This window comes from Gymnogyps californianus, chromosome 27, assembly GCF_018139145.2.
Source record: "Gymnogyps californianus isolate 813 chromosome 27, ASM1813914v2, whole genome shotgun sequence".
NCBI classification, from domain to species: Eukaryota; Metazoa; Chordata; class Aves; order Accipitriformes; family Cathartidae; genus Gymnogyps; species Gymnogyps californianus.
The window spans coordinates 5,933,865-5,953,520 of NC_059497.1; the positions used below are offsets into that span (position 1 = coordinate 5,933,865).

Genomic DNA, 19,656 nt, shown 5'->3' on the forward strand with positions numbered 1-19,656 from the left:
GCGTGAGCCGGGGCCCATCCGTCCCCAAACCTGCTCCCAGCCATGGGGCAGGGGCTCCACGCCGCTCCGCCTGCCCGGCGATGCCATGGGGCCAGTCTGTTGCTGCCACCCCACCCCCACCCCCCCCTCGGCGCTCGTAATTAAGTATAATCCAGCGGAATTTCATCCCGTGGCCACTGCTGTCGCATCTGGAGGCTGCTGTGGTCTGCTCATAGCCGTGCTTCATTTCCAAGCAACCACAAGAGTTTTCCATCCTCTTTTGATTAGCGTGCGGTTCCTGTCCCGGAGCCCTCTGCCAGTTTGCCCCAAGTGGGGCCGGCAGCCCCACAGTCAGCCAGGGACCTCGGCCGTGATGTCCCCAGGGGTCCCCAAGCACCCCTGATCTGTTAAAATTCATGATGACCCCCCGGCATGGCTGTGCCATCGGCCGGGGACAGAGCCCAGCTCCCGGCAGCTCTGCCAGGGCCGGTGGTGGCACGGCGATGGGGACCTGCCTCCTGCTGGCAAGCGATCCCGCTTCCCAGAAAACAACCCCCGGATAGGAATCGGCAGCTGATCAAAGGGGAGCTGCCCCACGGCCTCCCAAGCCAAGGGCTGCACGGCCAAGCTGGAGGCTGCGCCGGGCTCTTACACACAGCCAAAATCTCAGGGCTTTGCTGGTGGCACCACTCCATAGCCCAGTGACTGTCCCCAAGGGTGGGAGAGCCCCTGGGTACCCCCATCACCCCTCCCTGGGGAGCACCCGGCTGCAGAGGGGACACTGTCCCCCTGCCCATGCTCCCCAATGTGTGGGATAAACTGGAGCTACCGGCTCTCACATCCCGGCCACCCAACAGGTCCATTCTGCTGTCCCCGTGTCCCCAAACCCTCCCCGGGCCCCGTCCCCGCTCATGGCGCTGCAGCAGCTCAGCCACATCTGGGGCTGATTTTCCATGCAAAGCCACATTTGCCTCTGGGACACAGAAGCCGCTCCGGGAAGCCCGGCGGGAGCGAAGGAAAGAGCCCGCGGGCTGGCTCAGGATGTGGTCACTTGACCAGGAGGAAAGTGGAGCTGGAAGGGCAGCGGGAGAGCGCTGCTGGATGGGGGCAGAGGCAGGAGAAACCTTCCCCCCGCCGCTCGCCCAGACCCCGCCAAGAACAGTCTTGCCGTGGCCCTGGAGACGGGATTACGCCGAGCTGGAAGCATGTCCTGCCGCGAGCCCAGGCGCTCCATGACCTCACCACCACGTGCCTCCGACGAGGAAGGAAAAGAGGAAACTTATCTTTTTTTTAAGAATAACCTTTGCCCGAGCTTTTCCTGGGGGAGAGAGTGTGACCTGTGGCCGGCACCGCTCACTCTTTCCACGACAGCGAGCATCACCCCGGGGTGACGGCGAACCCTCCCAGCCCACACGCTGCTCCGGCCCCGCTCCCGCATCCCCAGGCCACGGGGACGGAGATGGAGACATCACTCCCGGCCATACTGGAGCTGCGATCCACCTCCCCAAACCCACCTCTGCCTTGTCCCAGGGGCACAGCCACCCCTCAGGGCCACCCTAGGCACTGGACGGGGTCATCACCGTGCACCTATGGGTGCTGCATCCCCCCCCCACCACCCATTGTACACCCCTGATCCATGTAGACGCAAGCTCGAGTGGCTTTGCAATGCAGCAGCCGGCGTTGGGAAACGAGGCCGGCGGAAGTTGTGCCTGGGCTAATAAACACATCGAAACCGTTTGTGGTTTCCGCATGGGTCGCATCCTCCCTCTCCCACCCCGGCGGTGATGGCCCCAGGGGCTCAGCTCATGGCGGGGGCAGAGCCACCGGCTGAATCCCCATCCCAGGGCCGATGCTGGAGCCACCGGCAAATCCAGGAAGGGCAACGCCAATTAAAAAGAAGGAAAATATTAATTCCTCCCGGCGAGAGTGGCACAGCGCTGGGATGGAGCCCACCTCCATCCCCAGGGATGCCAAAATTACACTTGGCCGCAGCAGGGACCTGGGCAGGATTCGGAGCGGGGATCCCTCGGTTACCCCAAGCCGCTGGAAACACTGCGGAAAAGCAGGACATGAGCTGGGATCAGGTCCCTGGGAAAAGCCCAAACCACTCGGAGCTGCTAATTCCTCCTGCCCAGCGCCAGGTCTCTCGGCTGGGAGGTCCCCGGGGTGGTTTGGCTTCATTTCAGCCCTTCCCCTCGCAGATGAGGCTTGATGTCACTGCCAGGTATCTGACCCCAAAAGCAGCACCTTCGCTTCACGGCGGGGAAAAAAAAAGCCAAATCCCAAGAAAGCGGCTGGAGCCACGGCTGCCCTGTGCCCCCCGGCATGGAAAAATGAAACTGGAGCCGCTCATGGGCTGAAATCTCTTTTTTTTTTGGGGGGGGGGGGGGAGGTTTACAGCGAGGGGAGCTGAGCAGCACGTGGGGTGCTTCCCCACACCCCAGCCCCTGTCCTGGGGGGGATCTTGCTTTGCCCAGACCCCCCGGGCTGAGCATCTCGGGGTACAGATGGAGCCTGAGTGTCAACCCCCTCCTGAAACACCCCACGAGCCACCGCGGCGCCAGCCATGTGGTGACAACGGGTGATCCCGGTGACTCAGAGGGAGGGAGGGAGCACGTGCCCCATCCCCACCTCAGGGCCCCCACCCAGTGCCACCCTCACTGCCCTCATCCCTGTCCCCAAACCCACCTCCAGACCCCAGCCCGGGTCCTGCGAGGACAAACACGGCTCCGAGCGCCTCTGCCCTGTGCGATACCCACAGCCACCCCCAAAGCCCGAGGATCCCCCCCTGTTTCAGGGCAGGAGGCATCGGCAGCAGGATCGCCTCCAGGCTGCGGATTTAAGAAGAAATAAAGCTTAATCCCTACCCATGAGGGTGCAAACGAGCTGCTGGCACCTCTTTGTACAGCGCCTGGCACGGGGAGCGAGCAGGACCTGAGCTGCTACTGCAATAGAGAGAAGATGGATTAGGATTGGGATTGGGATGAGAGCCCAACAACTTCCCTCCATCCCTCCAAAACCCTTTTCCTGAGCCAGGGAGGCAAATTTATCCTCCCCGCTCTCAGGACCAACACTTGGCAGCTGGTTTCTCTCAGCTCCCAGGGCTCACCCGGCGCAGGGCGGCCGTGCAGGATGCAGCCGAGCATCAGCCAAGCAGTTTTTTCCCCTTGGAAAGGGAAAAGTGGATCCGGGTTCACTGAGGGGCTGAGCAGGAGAATTTCCTGGGGCGAAGCACGGGAGCAGGGCAGGGGGATGAACTCAGCCTCCCCGGAGGCACCCGTGTCTTCCACCGCCTTCCCGTGGGCTGGGTCACAGGGCAGGATATGTCCCCTGGAGGGGCTGGGGCGGGAAACTGGGTTTGGGGGTGTCCGGATGGATGCTTCGCGTGCCGGAGTCACAACTCACGCCCCTCACACCCCCAGGATGCTGCTTTTGGGCTGTTTTCCCCCCAGTCTTCACACATTCCAGCCGGGCTCGGCTGCTGAGTCACGCTTGGCTGGTGGAGGGACAAGGGACCTGCCAGGGGACAAGGGATCTTCCCACTGCCTGTCCCCCCATCACGAGGAGAGACTAATCAAAACCACTCCAGGGAGGAAAAGCACCGGGCACCCTCATTAATGGGGCACCCGCATCTCCAGGGCACCCTTACTAATGGGGCAGACACATTAACAGGGGACCCTCATGTCTGGGGTGCCCTCGTCTCCAAGGCACCCTTATTAATGGGGCACCCTCGTTTCTCGGGCACCCTCATCTCCAGGGCATCCTTGCTTCCATGGCACCCTTAGTAATGGGGCACCCACATTAACAGGGCACCATCGTCTCTGGGACACCCTCACCTCAAGGGCACCCTCATGTCAGGGGCAGCAGCATCTCTGGGGCACCCTTATTAACTGGGCACCCATATTAATAGGGCAACCTCATCTCTCAGGCACCAGTATTAACTGGGCACCCTCATTAATAGGGCACCATCGTCTCTGGGACACCCTCACCTCAAGGGCACCCTCATGTCAGGGGCAGCTGCATCTCTGGGGCACCCTTATTAACTGGGCACCCATATTAATAGGGCAACCTCATCTCTCGGGCGCCAGTATTAACTGGGCACCCTCATTATGTGGCACCCTCCCCTCCAGGGCACCCATCCCTTCCAGAGCATCCCCCCCACTCCCATCCATGCCCTGTTTCGGCAGCCCCATGGGTGCTGCATCCCTGTGGAGCATCCCATGGGCATCAGGGCTGGGTGCCCCCACGGGTACCCCGAAGGCAGCCGGAGCGCGCAGGGGCTGGGGAGCACCCATCGCCTCTCTGCCCCCCCAGCGTGTGAGCAGCTCCAGGCCTGGCTTTGTGCTTGCAGAGCCGGAAACCAGCTGTGGTTTGGAAAAAAAGAGGAAAATTTGAGTTTTCCTCCTCCGTAGGAATGAGACTGGGGGAAGGAGAAGTGGCTCTGGGTCCTGGGCGGCCCCGGGGAGCCGCTGCTTTACTTTTCTCCCTGCGTATTTGGGGGAGGATTTTATTTAGCTGATACAAATGATATTCGGGACACTTTTTATTCCGGTTTCCTCCCGGCAACAGTCTGAGATGAGTCAGAAATCCAAAATAAAGAAAAATAAATTTAAAAATAAAGGGAAGCAAAGGCAATACTCCCACCCCTCTTGTAAATAATAACGGTGCAGCTTGTGCTGGAGCTGCCGGATGGAGCTGCGGGGGCTGGAGCCAGCGCAGGCACCCCGAGTGCTGGGTGGTGTCCCGGCCCAAATCCTGCAGGATTTTGGGGTGCTGGCATCACCAGCTCAAGGCCAGGTTATGCTGGGATGCATTCCCCGCTCCGTGCCCCTGCAGCCGGTGTGTCAGGCATCGAGCATCGCTCCTCAGGCGGAAAAAACCCCACGCCGGCCTTCAGCACCGAGCAGGATTTTGGCAGGATGACGGGCTTACTCAGGCTGGAAAGGAGCCGGCCCTTCCCGGGAGCAGGGGAGGAGATTTAACCCCTCTGGCCACCTCCATCTCGCCTCACTGTGCCCATTCCGCCGCGCTGGCTGGGGACTGGAGGTGATGCCAGCATCACCCCCCCATACCCCCCCCTCCCAGTGCAATGCAACCGGCTGCTTTCCATGCCCCAAAAATTTGGGGCCGGGCGGGTGGTCCACGCGGGCATTTGAAAATAGCCAGCATGGTTTGGCCAGACACACTGCCCGGCGCTGCCGTGGTGCTTCTCGTCCTCGCCGTAGCCACAAATCCCCACCGTCCCTCCGAGGGGTTTTGCCAAATGTGACCCCAGAGCGGCAGCGGGGACGGGGCGGCTGCAGACCCCCCCCCAACCTCTCCTCCACGGCTGGTTCCCGTGCCAGCATCTGGGTAGCGCTTCTTGCCAGCTCTTAATTAACGAACGTTATCAAAACACCTTCTGGTTTGAGTGGTGCCGGCCCCGTGGGTCGTGCCGCACCGTCGAGCAACGCTGTTTACAGCTGAAAAAACCCCGCAACGGCCTTCGGCGCCGGGTTTTGGCAGGAGCAACGGGCTTACTCAGGCTGGAAAGGAGCCGGCTCTTCCCGGGAGCAGAGCTTTAACCCCTCCAGTGAGCCAGGCTCCATCTCAAATGCATCTTCCCGAGCTCCTTTCTCTTGGCGCGGGGTCACCCTTGGGTGCTGGTGGGTGCGGAGTCCCGTGCTGTGCACTCCGGGAGGTCCCCCAGGACCTGCAGTCCCCGTTTCTGCTGTTCTGAGAAGCAGCCGCCTCCTGCGTGCCGGGGCCGGGTGTATCTCGGTCCTCCCCGGAGCAACAAGTTGCTGCTTGAAAATTAAAAACAAAAGGGGGAAAGTTATAAATAACCAAAACAAATAGCCAAAAAAAAAAACCTAGCTGCAAGGGCGACGACGAGGACGGTGCTGTATGGAGCATCCCTTACGGGGTCCAAGCCACCGCCGAGCAGGGCTTTCCTCTCCCTCTGCCCCAGACTGTCCATGGCCCCGGGTCTTTGCAGTCTGCGCTCTTGATGTCTGGGTTTGCCCCACCCTGAAAGCTAGAAGCATGCTGCTTTGGTTTTATTTTATTATATTTTCATTTATTTTATTTTATTATATTGAAATGGAAGCTGACATTTTCAAGCAGTTGCCTGATTTCAGCATCTGGAGCCAGAAGGTCCCTTTTTACGGGCTGGGCTGTCTACGAGCCTGAACCATCCCCGCTGCCGCCCCGCGCTCAGCCCTTCGCCGTGGCCTCCCCTGAAGGACCCGATGAGCATCATCCTGCACCGCCGCTCCGGCCCTCACCCGAAGGGAGCTGAACCCCAGCTCCTCCATTGACATCTCCATCTGCCAGACCCTGAGGCGGCTCAGAGACACTCAGCTCCCTCCTGTCCCATAGACCAGCCTTGGCCAAGGCTTCTCCAACCAGACCAGTGAAGACCAGCGAGGTCTAAATCTGCAGGCACCAGCTCAGACCCACCGCATCCCTCCAGGACCATCTACATCCCGTACGAGCAATGACACAGTTCGCTCTCTGACGCCAGGAAGCTGCTGGAGGCATCTCAGGAGGCATCAGCCATCTCCCAGCTTCATGGACCTTGGCCTTTGCCTCTTGCCTGTTCCTTAAAAGCCACTTTGGAGGTTGAATGAAGCACTGGGAGATGCTCAGATGGCAAAAATCACCCACAGGGGACACAGGGCCCCTTTGCCTTGCAGCTCCTCTCCCCAGCCCCGCTGGCTTCTCCAGCCCTTGCTGATGAGGGACCTGAGGACTCGTAGGGATGAGTTATTTTCAAAACCATCAGTGAATCACCTGGGTTTGCTATTCCCTTACATTTGCCACGTCTGTTGGTAGCATGGCCATGGAACACCTTCCAAACCAGGAGAAAAAGGCACTGGCTTTTGGTTGACTTGAGGCTGAAGATGCCACCTGGGGCTTGCAGATAGGAAGAGACCAGAGACATGCCAAAAAAAGAAAGAGTGAGTGTCCAAGCCTTCAGGGATTTGGATACTCTTCTCCGCAAGCTTTCACGGAGCAATTTTAAGATCAACCCCTTGCCAGCTGGCAAACAGTCTTGGACGCTCATGGCATCCAGGCACGCGTCCCTCCTGGTGTCCAGCAGAAGCTGCACCGGGCTGAATAAGATGGGCGAGCCAACGGTTTCTCCTCCCCAGCCAGCTTCCCATGGGAGCCAAACAATAGGGAAGGTCAAGCACTTTCCATTCCGATTATTTATCGATGGAATGACATTTTCTGGCAGGAAACAGTTGCCTTTTGGTGGAAAACACAGCCATTTGTGTCCCAGCAAGCCCTGACTGTGTCAGGCTGGAAACGGCGCTGGGGGACTTGGGGCACCCAGACGCCAGCCCTGTGTCTCCCGTGGGACCGAGGAGCGCGGGCAAGTGTGGGAGATGCCACCTGATGGCAGGAGCAGGAGTTGGAATTTTGCTTAAAACACCTCATAGTGCTCCTAATCCTGCTCCCATTCCTCCCTTTCCAGCTCTGCACCCTTTTGCAACCGCCTTTTACCCAGCTCCCACCCTCGAGGGTAGGAAGGACCCAAGATACTACCTTGAGGACGCATCCTATGACGTGTGAGGAGGAACCCACCCCGTCCGATGCCCTGGGAATCTCCTGCCCGTGGGCTTTCCCCACTCAGCTCACGCCCCATCTCCCCACCACCCCACGCAGACAGCATCTGGTCGCCCTTTCACAATTTCCTCCGGAGCTTCTCCATCAAGCGAGATGCCACGAACCCGTGCTCAGCGGCACGCTCCTCGCCTGTCCCCTGCCCGGCGCCTCACGGGTGGCTCCCAAATCAATCCCACCGCCCACGAGGTCTCTTCGAGCGTTGACTCAGCAGCACATCACCTCGGAAGGGAACCGCTCATCACAACCCACCGCGGCATCGCCTGCTCGCAGCCTTTTTTGGCTGCGCCCTCGGCACCCCGACCAGCTCAGCGTCATGTGCTGCCATCACCCGTGTGCTGCCTCATTCACCGCCTTCATCACCCTCCCTGGAAAGATGCCGGTGAAAATGTGTTTCCCCTGGCAACGCCGCCGGTTGTGCCGCTTGACCCGGTCCTCCTCCCCGACGTGGCCCCAGGTTCGATATCTAAAGGCAAATCTCACAGCCAGGCTGCGTCGGTCAATGGTGATGGGTTTGGGTCCTCGATCGGCTCCGGCTGCTCCGTCCGGGCAAGAAACTCAGCTCATTTTCTTCAAGAGAAGGGTTGGGGCTCCCAGGCTTTGCCGAGCTTCTTTTGTTGCCATGCTGAGACCCAGTTGGGTCCCTCAGCCTCCCAGGATGAGGGATTTGGTGGCTGAGCTCTGCTCACCCCTGAATTTGTGGGGTTTTAGGGGTGGAGGAAAGTTCCGAGGGCCAGATCCTGCTCCTAGAGAGAGCGCTGCTCTGGCAGGGCACGTTGGGAAGCTTTCGGGTTAGGTTCACCCCCCAGTTTGGGCAGCGATGAGGAGGGAAGGGGTGGGAAGCAGGACGGAGGAGCAGCACCGGGGCAACAGAGATGCCAGCTCTTCCCATGGGGGAATTCATCCCAAATGCCGAAACCGGAGCAGAATAAACCCCTTTCCAAGCTCTCCTTGGGCTCGCTGGGGTCCCTGGGCTGCTCAGGCTTCCCCACTCTCTGCACATCAGGGACTCATTCCCCATCCCAGAGAGGGACATGTCCATGGGCATGACTTTGGAGGTCCGACCTCCCTGACCCACCTCCCTGCCCTCTCCCACCCCGAGCCGTGTCTCCCAGCCGGTGCTTAACCCCGACACCCAGCCTTCCCCCGGCACCCGGAGCGTGGGAAACGCCGAGAAGCACCTCCAAAGCCTCCAGGGACTTGCAGCAGCTCGGCCACCCCCAAACGGGCTGTAACCTGCTCGTCTCCATGCCCTCATCACCTCTAATTAAACCCGGGTGTTGCCAGTGCCTTTTCAGCCCCCACCACCTCTGGAAATCCCTGGAGCACGGCCAGGCTGTGCCGCCGGCGTGTGGGTGCTGCCGGGATGAGAGACGGTAGAAAGCAAAGCAAGGACGGGTCCCGCGCATACAGGGGTGACCCCGGGAATGCTGGTTTTCCCTCTTCACCCCCAAAGCGAGATGCTTTTTGTAGGCGTGGGGCCAAAGCCATGGGGCTGGCTGCTTCTCTGGAGGTAAAAAAAGGTTTTTATGTGGCCCTATGTGGCTTCACGGGGCTCCTGCCCTGTCCGTGGGCTGGGATGATGGCTCGGGATTTGGGGGGACCTGAGTGATCCTTGCATCCCTGATGCTCTGCAGCACGTGCAGCTCCCCTCGCTGCTCTTTTCCATTTCAGCCTCTTCAAAGCAAAAAAAAGTCACGGTGCGAAGGTCACTGGTCTCCAGCCAGGACCCTGCGGCTCAGCCGGGAGCCACTGGCCGTGGGCATCCCCGGCTGAGCCGGGCATGGGTGCCTGCCGCCCTTGTAACCCCCCAGTGCATCACCCACTCGCCAGCATCTTCTCCATCACCCTCCAGAAATGAGAGGGGGAGAAAAAAAATCAGCAGCAGGTTAAAAAGCAGAGGAGGAGGCTTGTTTCTGGGGTGCTGCTTCTGAAAAGCCTTCGAGGACGTCACTGGAGGGATTTTGGAAAGCCAACGGGCTAGAAAAGCCCCAGAGATTTCTTCCCCTTCCTCCGAAGAGATGGGATTCAGCCACACACCGGCAAAACCAGGACAAGCCAGAGCAACGAGGGCCAGGACGCCCCACAGCCACGGAGCTCACGGCACCAAGCTTGGGGCTGGGACCCCAAGGGGCCTCTCTCTTGGGGTGACCCCGAGGATATTCCCGGGGAAGCGAGGGGTTTGGTGGTGGCACCCAGCTGGGACCTCCGGGGATGGCAGAGGGGGAGACGCAGCCCCCAGCGAGCCCCCACAGCAAAGGGACACAGCAGGGTGACAGGGACACAGCAGGATGCGACCCAGGTCCAGCACCTCCCGGAGCATCCCCCAGGCACCGCCACGGCCGGGCACCCACCTGGGACTCCCCCTGCTCTGGTTCTGGCCCCCGGCACCGCTCGTTCGGTGGAGAGGGGGTCTAGAACCACGGGCAGGGACAGGGCACAGTGTGCCAGGGTGACCGTGGAGCGGGGACAAACCGAGCGGGATGCGGAGAGGCAGGGTGACAGCAGGGCATCACCAAGCATCCCTCCGTCTCTTCCCCCGTGTCACCCCAAAACAGCACCTGAGCCCGGCTGCCGTGACAGTGGGACATCGGCTCGTCACCGTCACCACCAAGGAGACCCCGCGGAGGGCAGAAGGACTTGTGGATTTGGGCACGGCCGAGAGGGACATCCCGACCTTGGGGGCCGGGCCGTGCCGTTCCATTCCTCCAGCCCAGGGAGAACAATCCGAAACAGTTTCCCAGCCCCCAAGAGGTTAAACCCTCCCCGTGCGTCCCCAAAATGACGGGGAGCCGCTGGTCCCCAGCAATTAGGTGGCAGGTCCGGGTACACCGCGGTCCGTCCCACACTTCGCCTCGGTGACGTGGGGACGGATCCAGGCTGGCCGGTGGTTTGTGCCGCTGGCTGGCACCCAGCAGCCGGAGCCGCAGCTGCTTTCCGGCACCGTGGCCCCGGTGGCACCTGACCGGGAGCGATGTGTCACCGCTAATTCCAGGAACCGGTGGCCCTGCGGTCCCCCTCTGCCTGGGTACCCCTAAATCTGCCCCAACCCCATGTTGCCCCTTAGGGTAGGGCCTGATCCTGCGTCCCCAGTGGGGACAGGGTGGGTGGCTGATGGCTGGGGGCACTGGTCTGTGCCCCCCCCCCACCCAGGAGCTTTACAGGGCAGAAAAGGGGGTGCAGGATGGAGCCATTTTCCTCCCCAGAACAGCTGCGTTTTGGGGTGAACTCACTGATTTAGCACATTTTGATGCCGGGGGTTTCCAAACCTGAAATGGCAAAAGGCTTCGGCGTTGCCCCCGGGCCGGAGGGGTGGGAGAAGCCTCCGAGCCCCTTCCCGGCTCTTCCCAAGGGTGTTGGTGGTCCCTGGGGACTTCCCGAGGCTGGGGAAGGGTGAAGGGGCACGGCGGGGCTGGGGCTGCGCAGGGAGGTGTCGCCTCTGGCCGGGAATCGAGGGGAAAAAACAAAATAAAAATTTTTTTTTTATAATATTTCTGTAGACGGCGCCATTCCCAGCTTACCCAGTGGGGTGACTGGGAGGAGCTGGGAGGGGGCGGGGCGAGCACCCAGTCCCTGCAGAGGGGCGGACACGGGGTCCTCCCTGTGCCATGGGTGCTGCCGGGGGGGCGATCAGGCCCACCCCACACCCACGAGTGCCATGAAGAGCCGGGGAAGGAGCTGGATTCCTCCAGCCTGATATCGCCCCGACGCTGCGGCCAAGCCTGGAGAGGCGGCGGGATGCGGCTGGGGAAACTGAGGCACGGCCGAGCTTGTGGCAGAGCTGGGGCGGGGGATATCGGGGTGCCTTGGTTCCACCCTTGGGACGTGGCTTGGGTGCAGGGGAAGCTTGGGGTGGCCGGGTGCACAATTTGGGGCTGAGCCGGTGCCGCTGGCGTCCCCAATTAACGAGCGCCTGACGGGGTTTGTTGTCCTCGTCACAGGGACTTCGCTTCCTCCTCGCAGCTCGTCACGCCTTCGAGGCCACCCCGGTGCTGGGGACCGTTACCGGGAAGGACCCAGGCCTCCGGGAACCCTGGGTGGTGCAGGGAGCCAGGAGAGCTGGGAATGCTGTGGCACCCCGGGTTCCCTGCCCCCATGGCTCCCAGTAAGGAGTGCTGGGTGGACTGGCTCCCTGCGGGGTGCTGGGGAGGGGTGCTGTGGTGGCACTGCACCCCAGTGTGGCCCAGGCTGGCTGGTGGGTGGTACTGGGTGAACTGGGGAGCAGCACAGGGACAAGCACCCTCCAGCCAGCCAGCACCCACAATCCTAAATGGGTCCCAAATGCCATTTAAATCCCCTCCTGCTCAGGACAGGGCTCGGGGGGGGGGGCTTGGGGGGGCATTTTGGCCCATATCCCAAGAGACCCCCCCCCTTTGCTCCCTAAACCTCTCCCCAAGCCCCCCCCTCCAGGCAGGGTACCCGGTCCCTAAGGAGGAGGGGACAGGGGGACCATGTCAGGGGACACCCCAATTCCCTTCCACAGCAGTATATCTACTGGGGGGCTGCTGAGCTATTGGGGGGCTGTAACCCCAGACCTCCCACGGGGACCGTGATGCCACAGAGCTTGTGTCCCCCCCTCGAGAAGTGTCACCCAAATGTCCCCAGCGCCAGGGACCCCGGCGAGGTCGGTGGTGCCAGCAGGACCTGGGGTGGCACGGGCACATCTGGGACCCTGCACATCTGGGGGCCCTATATATATGGGGGGGGCTGCACATCTGGGGGAGGGGGTCCCACATCTGGGGAGGGGGGCGGCGTGGGGACGTGCTGCCCCCTGGTGGCCGAGATGGGGACTGCACCCTGCCCCTCCCTGAAAGGGGGAAACTGAGGCACGACCCCAACCCCTACATCCCCTCCCCGCTCCCTGGGGGCCATTCCCAGCCCCCCCACTCCCACCTTGTCCCCTCGGTTCTGCTCATACCTGTCCACTGACGGTCCCCGAACACCAAAGGGGTGTCACCGCCTGCTCCGTGTGACACTCTGGGGTGCCAGATGCCGGGGTCCCTCCGCGGTGGGGCCAGTTTGGCCCAAAATCCTGGAAAGAAGATGGAGAAAGAGGGTCAGCCGGGATGTTGCAGCCTGTGGGGCTGGGGAGGGGGGCACAGATGGGACCCCATGCAGCCAGCGATGCCCTCGGGGACATGGTGGCCACAGCCCAGCCGACCCATCACCCCCCACCAGGCTGCACCAAAACCAGCCCAGAGAAGCCAAAAGACTCAAAATGAACCCAAAACCCACCTCGCTGTACTGGGGGAGGAGGGCCAGCGCGTCATCCCGGTCCCACAGTCACAACCCCCGGCCAGTGCCAACCACACCGTGGCCACCCGGTGTCCCCCGGCCAGGTGGGGACAGACTGGGGCCGGAGCTCTCCCCGATGCTCCTGGGGGTGCCGAGGGACGGATCCTGCAAAGGGACCCTGCGGGATGGAGCAGGGCTGGACACCCAGGGGTGACCCCACGGCACTGGGAACGGTGACCCTGCCACCACCAGCCTTAACCCAAGTCCTGGACCCGCACGCCGGATCCGGCCCCTTCCTTGGCACAAACCACCCTGGATGGGTTTTCCCAGCGGCGACCAAGTTTCGGGGTGAGCCCGGGGTTACCCGCCGGGCACGGGCATAGAGGTCTGTGGGAGAAAAGGTTGGGTGCTGCCATGTGGGATGTCACCAAGGCTCAGCCCCGGCGGGGAGACCAGGCTGGCCTTGGGGTGGGGGGCACCCTGTCCTCTCCGGGCTGCAGTCCCACCCTGGGTGCTCCCGAGGCGAGCAAGCCCTGCCGCAGGGTGAGCCCAGGGTGGTGGCTGTGCCAGGTGGCTGGGTGTCCGTCCCCCCGCCCTCCCCGCCTTGAAGCAGACGCCATCGGGCAAAGAGCAGGCGGGTGCGGCGCTGACGTCAAGCCCTTGCCCCCCCTCCGTGCCACCCTCCACTGTGCACTTCCAGCCCAGGCGGCTGAGCCAGCAGCACCGGGATTGGGGTGAGTGGGGGACACCCCGGGTGTCCCCTAGGATAGGGACCCCATCTAGTGATATGGGGGGGGTTGGCTCCGGCCGCTGGGTGACCTCCATGGGGTTGGGATGGGGCAGGATGGCTGGGGATGGGTGGGCAGGGGGGTCCTGCTGGGAACTGGGGCGATGCCACCGTCCTGGGAGGGGGTGGATGGCATGGAGGGGTCCCAGGTGGTTGGGGACACACTGGGGGTGCCACAGGGACGGTGCCCAGCCCAGGACCCCGTAGCAGGATCAAGCCACCCTCGCTGCCCCCCGGCAAGATGGGAGATCCCTTCGGCCGCTGGAGCAACCCCCGGTCCCGGTGAGTACCCAGCAGGGTGGGGGTGTCCCCACCTTGGGGACCCCGGAGGGTTGGGTGGGGAGAGGGAACCATGCGGCAAGGCACAAAGGTCCTTCCGTCCGTCCATCCAGGAGCGAATACGACGACAGCTCCCCGCTCCGACGGTCCAACAGTTTCGCCCGCCCTAGCGGGAAAAGCATCTACGGTGAGTGAGGGCTGCACCCCAAAACCCCCCCACTCCCGTCCCCAACCTGTCCCCGTCCCCTGACCCTGCGTGCCCCTGCAGACCAGCGCAAGGACTACAGCCAGGCCCTGTTCAAGCCCCAAAGCGGTTTCCAGCACCACGTTGAGGTAGGAGACACCCAAACCGCCCGAAGCCCCCCCAACCTTGCCAGGGTGCCCCCGGTTTGCAGAGCGTGGGGTGGCGACAGGACACCCGGTGCCACCCGGTGCCGTGTGTCCCCCCCCAGCACCTCTTGACGGTGCGCCTGGAGAGGGACATCCGCAGCACCGAAGACTGCCTGGCGCGCCTGAAGGTGCTGGAGGCTCAGGGACGGGTCTGGGGGCAGGATCTCATCCTGCAAGTCAAGGACGAGGAATTGGTGCTGAGGGATGTGGAGAGCAAGGTACCCCCCCGGCCAGGGCACCCCCCCAAAGCCTGGTACTCCCTGGCCATGGCACCCAGCTTGGCCACGGCACCCACTCTGGACCCAGCACCCCCATAAAGCTGGTGTTCCCCCAGCTGTGGCACCCCCTGCACCCTTGGCACCCCCATAACCCTGGTACCCCATAACCCTGGCATCCCCTCCCCCCCCAATGGCCCTTGCACCCCCCTTGGCCCCAACACCCACTCCAGCCATGGCACCCCATTAATCCTGGTACCCCCCTTCACCCCGACGTGCACATCAGCCTTTCAACACCCCCTGGCCCTGGCACCCACCTTGCACCCCTAGCCCTAGCACCCAGCTGCCCATAGCACCCACCTTGGCCATGACACCCGCCCTGGACCCCAAACCCCCACAAATCCGGTATTCCCCCAGCTACGGCACCCCCATAACCCTGGTACCCCCCGACACCTTTGCACCTCTACAGGCCTGGCACCCCCTTGGCCCCGGCCACAACCCCTGCACCCTTATAAAACTGGCACCCCCATAAACCCTGCTACCCCCCAACCCTTGCACCCTACAAGCCTGGCACCCACAACCCTACCCCACGCCACCCCACCCCCCAGACTCAGCACCCCCAAAACCCTGGCTATGCCACCCCATAACCCCACTGCCCCCCATTAACCCTTACACCCCCACAACCCTACAAACCCTCCATGCCCTAGCACCCCTATAACCCTTGCATCCCCTTAGCCCTTTACCCCTATTAGCCATTCTGGGGGGCTGAGCACCCCGTTTCTGCCCCCCCGTCCAGGAGGAGCTGGAGGCTTACCCGCTGGGCAGCGTCCAGGGGTGCTCGGCTGTGCTGGATGTCTGCGGCTACAACTCGGTGTTGGCCATCAAGGTGCAGGAGCAGAGCTCCCCGGGGACCAGCGTCCTGCTCTTCCACTGCGAGCGTCTGGGGGTGAGCCCTGAGGGTGGGCAAAGGGGTGGGGTGGGGGGGGCAGCACCCCGGGATTGGGGGGGGGGGTTGATGGTGGTGGGTCTGTGCCAGGCAGAGACGCTGAAGAGCAGCCTGGAGAAGCTGGTGAAGCAGTGGAAGGAGGAGCAGAGGAGTCAATATGGGCAGAGGTAAGGGGGTACGTGTTTCTTCGCCCCCTCCCTGGGGACAGCCAGGTCTGGTCCCCCAAATCTGCCCCCCCCTCCCCCCAAGTTGTGGTCAGTCGTGGGGGGGTGTCTCCCTGGGGGGGGGGATAAGCCCATGCTGCCCCCATGTCCCCCAAAGAGTCCCTCCCTGTGGGAGCAGACCCCCTTCTTGGCAAAGGGGATCCCTCTTGGCAGAGATCCCCCCTCACCCTCCTGGGGGGTGACCCCCCCCTTTTGTTCCTGTACCCCAGCTCCTGGCTCAGCCCCCCTCCTACCACCCATCACCCCATCCCATGGGCACAGAACCCCCAGACCCCCTCCCACACCTGTACCCCATCCCTGGGCTCAGTCTCCCCTCATCCCCATGGGCACAGTTGTGTGTGTCACCCCCATACCCCATCCCCAGGCTCACCCCCCCCTCATACCCCCCCCTACCCCATCCCACAGGCACAGACCCCCATACCCCATCCCCAGGCTCAGCCCCCCCCTCATACCCCCCCCTCCTACCCCATACCCACAGGCACAGACCCCCATACCCCATCCTGGGGCTCAGACCCCCCTCCTACCCCATACCCAGGGACACAGACACCCCCCACCCCCCCCATACCCCATCCCCAGGCTCAGCCCCCTCCTCATACCCCCCTCACCCCATACCCACAGGCACAGACCCCCATACCCCGTCCTGGGGCTCAGACCCCCCCTCCTACCCCATCCCCAGGGACACAGACACCCCCCACCCCACCCCGTACCCCATCCCCAGGCTCAGCCCCCCCTCACCTCCCCCCTCCCCATCCCTCCTTGCCCAGGAGCAGCCTGGACATGCCGCCGAGCCCAGCCCCCCCGTACGCACAGGGTCCCTACCCGGCCCCAGAGCGGTGGGCAGAGATCCCCGAGTCCAATTTCCACGCACCCCCCTGGCGTGGGCTGCCCTCCTCGGACTACAGTGAGTTTTGGGTGGGGTTTGTAGCATGCCTCAGTTTCCCCAGGAGCAGGGGTGGGAGCGGGGTGATGGGGAGCAGAGCTGGGACCCTCTGCTGTCACCAGGCTTGCCAGACACCCAGCAGATGCCATGGACCAACTCCCCGGGCCAGGTCATGTCCAACGTGGACCGAGATGTTGTAAGTCCCATCCCACATCCCCCCCTACCTCAGATGGGGACACCCCAACCCTCCCCACCGGCACCCACCGGGTCCCATCCTGCACCCACAGGAGGTCCTCAACCACGTGCTGAGCGACTTGGATCTCTTCGTGGTCCGGCTGAAGACAGCCCTGGGCTTGGTCAGCACCACCAACCTGAAGAAGAAGAAGATGAAGAACAAAGGTGGTGAGGGAGGGCTGTGCCCTGGGGGGCTGGTGGGGGTCCAGGGGGGGGGGCCATCCCGGTGCCAGCCCCCCCCTCTCTGCCCCTCCAGCTCTGCCCTCCAATGATGACTACACGGACTTTTTCCAGAAGGTGAAATACGCCCTCAACCTCATGGTAGGTCCCGTTGGGCTGGATGCAAACCCATGGCTCGTGGGCATCCCTGGCATGACCCTGCCCGCTCCGCTGCCGGGCCGGGGGGCTCTGTGGGGATGGGAGGGCTCCGTGGGGACAGGGGGGCTGCATGGGGACACAGGGGGGGGCTGCCTGCGGACACCCTTTCCCCCGACTCCATGCAGGGAAGGACCCACCAGCACGTGCGGGAGCCGGACCCCTCCCAGCTGCTGCGCCTCATCTTCACGGCCCTCTCCTTTGTGAGTGTCCCCAAAAGCGGGTCCCAACCCCCCCAGCCAGGGGTGAGCAGGGTGGGGAGCGGCCCTCACCACCCCCCCTGCCCCCCATCCTGGGGGGGGGGGCAGGTATGGGGGTGCTGCTCCATCACCGCCTGCACCAGGTCCTGGATCACTGCCCCAACCGCAGCCTGGCCCCGGCGGTGGAGGCACCGCTGCTGGTGCCAGAGGCGGTGGAGCTGCTGGAGAAGACCCTGCACCAGGATGACTACCGCACCTGGAAGACCCTGGGCACCGCCTGGAACAAGACCAGGTGGGGTCCAGCCCCCCAACACTGAGGGGGGGGGTCCAGCCTTTTGGGGGGGGGGGGGGGGGGGGAGTGGATCACACCACCCACCTTGGCTTTCTCCCCACCCGTCGCAGGGCAGAGTACCCCAACGGCGAGCTGGTGCCCCGCTACATCCCCGTCTTCTCGGATGGGTGGCTGCCCCCTCCAATGGAGCAGGTACAGCATGGAGGGGGGACCCAGGATGTCCCACCGCCTGCCTCAGTTTCCCCAACTTGCTTTCAAGACCCGCCTTTCTCTCTGCTCCCCGCACAGTCGCCGGTCACCGGCCGGAGGGAACATCCTGGCCAAGTGTAAGTGCTCCCGCTGCCCTGCGGATGCTGAGGGCTGGGGCAGGATTCGGCCCCTGGCTGGATGCTCATGCCCCCCCCCCCCCGACCCCCCCCCCGCCATCTCCAGGACCCCCTTCGCTGCCCAGGGGCTGGTCCGAGCCCTGTACGAGTTTCAGGGCAGGAACCCGCAGGAGCTGAGCATCAGGATGGGGGACACGCTGCAGGTAGAAACCGAGGGGTCCCCCCCATGGGTACTCCTGGGGAGGATGGAGTGGGGACCCCCACCCTGCCCGCTGGGGGTCCTGGAAGGGGGTGGCAGCAGGGTGCTGCCCACCCTTGTCACCACACACCTTAGGTGCTGGACCAGCGGAAGAAGTGGTGGCTGGTGCAGGACAGCCGGGGGGCGAAGGGCTACGTCCCCAGCAACATCCTGGAGCCCCTGGGGCAGGGGCACGGGGGGGGGCACAGCGCCAGCCAGGTGGGTGTCCCCTCTCCCCTCCCCTCCCTGCACCCCCGCCACCAGGAGAGGGTGGCGGGGGGGGCCACCCCACTATCCCCTCCCCTTGTCCTCTGCTCCAGGACAGCCCCCCCAACCTGCACCCCAACTCCTCACCGGCGGAGGTGACAGCCTGGCTGAAGGACAAGGGCTTCTCGCGGCTGTAGGTGGACCCTTGAGCCCCCCCCAACCCATACGGCTCCATTTGGGGGGGGACGGACACACGGACCCCAAGCCCTGCTCACCCCTTACCCTCTGTCTGTCTGTCCGTCTGTCCGTCCGCAGCACGGTGCGGTGTCTGGGGGTGCTGACGGGGCACCAGCTGCTGCAGCTGAGCCCGGCGGAGCTGCAAGCCGTCTGCCCCGAGGAATGGCGGCGAGTCGTCTTCAAGCTCTCCGCCGTCAGGACGTCCCTGGGGGTGAGGGACCCCCAACCCCGCGCCCCCCTCCCCACCCCGGGGCTCCCCCACCACCCACCCAACGCTTCTCCCTTCCCCTTCTCTGCAGATGGACTCCAGGGATTGAGCCACCAGTGTCTCCCACTGTCCCCACCATGTGCCTCCCAGGATGGAGCAACCCCGGGCACCGCAGGACTGGGAGGGGGCTTGCGGGGGGGGGGGGGGGGGAACGGGACACCCCACACCCTCCGTCACGCCTGGCCCCCCCAAGACGGAGAGCCACTCCTTGGAGGTTAGAAGACACGTTCCCCCCAAAGCCACTGATGACGCAAGGCTGCTGGGACCCCCACTGCCATGCCAGAGGCTCTTGGGGACCCCCCCAGGGAGATGGGCTGCCGGACCCCCCCGCGGGAAAGTGGGGGGCAGGCAGCCCCCCCGGGGGGGGGGCCGGGCACCGTGAAATGTGTGTGCACCCCACAAAACGTAAAGCGACTGCTGTGGAAAATAAAGAGAGTGACAGCACCGGCGTCTGCAGGGGGGGCACCCCGGTCCCCATGGGCCACCCCGATGGGGCAGGGAGGGGGACAGGGACATGGCAGGGAGGGGGACACAGCCGGCCACCCCCCAGCGGGGACCTGCCCAGCAGCACCCAAGGGACACCTCTGGGTCCCCAACCCAGGCAGCCCCCCCCCCCCGTCGTGCCCAGGGGGTGGTGGCAACGAGGGGCCCATGGGACAGGGCTGTCCCCAGCCCACCCAGCTCTGTGCCGCGGGGGGGGGGGGTGGCAGGGCACCAAGCCCCCCCCCACACA

General features: G+C 63.7%; 1 protein-coding gene across 1 annotated transcript; it reads left to right on the top strand.

Annotated features, from left to right (window-relative positions):
* Nucleotides 1-13,853: 13,853 nt before the first annotated feature.
* On the top strand, nt 13,854-18,972 carry EPS8L3 (EPS8 like 3). Its single transcript, XM_050911182.1, has 19 exons — nt 13,854-13,894; nt 14,005-14,078; nt 14,160-14,224; nt 14,344-14,499; nt 15,293-15,442; nt 15,533-15,609; nt 16,431-16,567; nt 16,669-16,742; nt 16,834-16,948; nt 17,037-17,101; nt 17,284-17,358; nt 17,499-17,647; nt 17,758-17,839; nt 17,936-17,973; nt 18,080-18,176; nt 18,308-18,430; nt 18,532-18,611; nt 18,734-18,887; nt 18,955-18,972. Exons 1-19 carry the CDS (start codon nt 13,854-13,856, stop codon nt 18,970-18,972), a joined length of 1,770 nt encoding a protein of 589 aa, XP_050767139.1.
* The last annotated feature ends 684 nt before the right edge of the window (nt 18,973-19,656 follow it).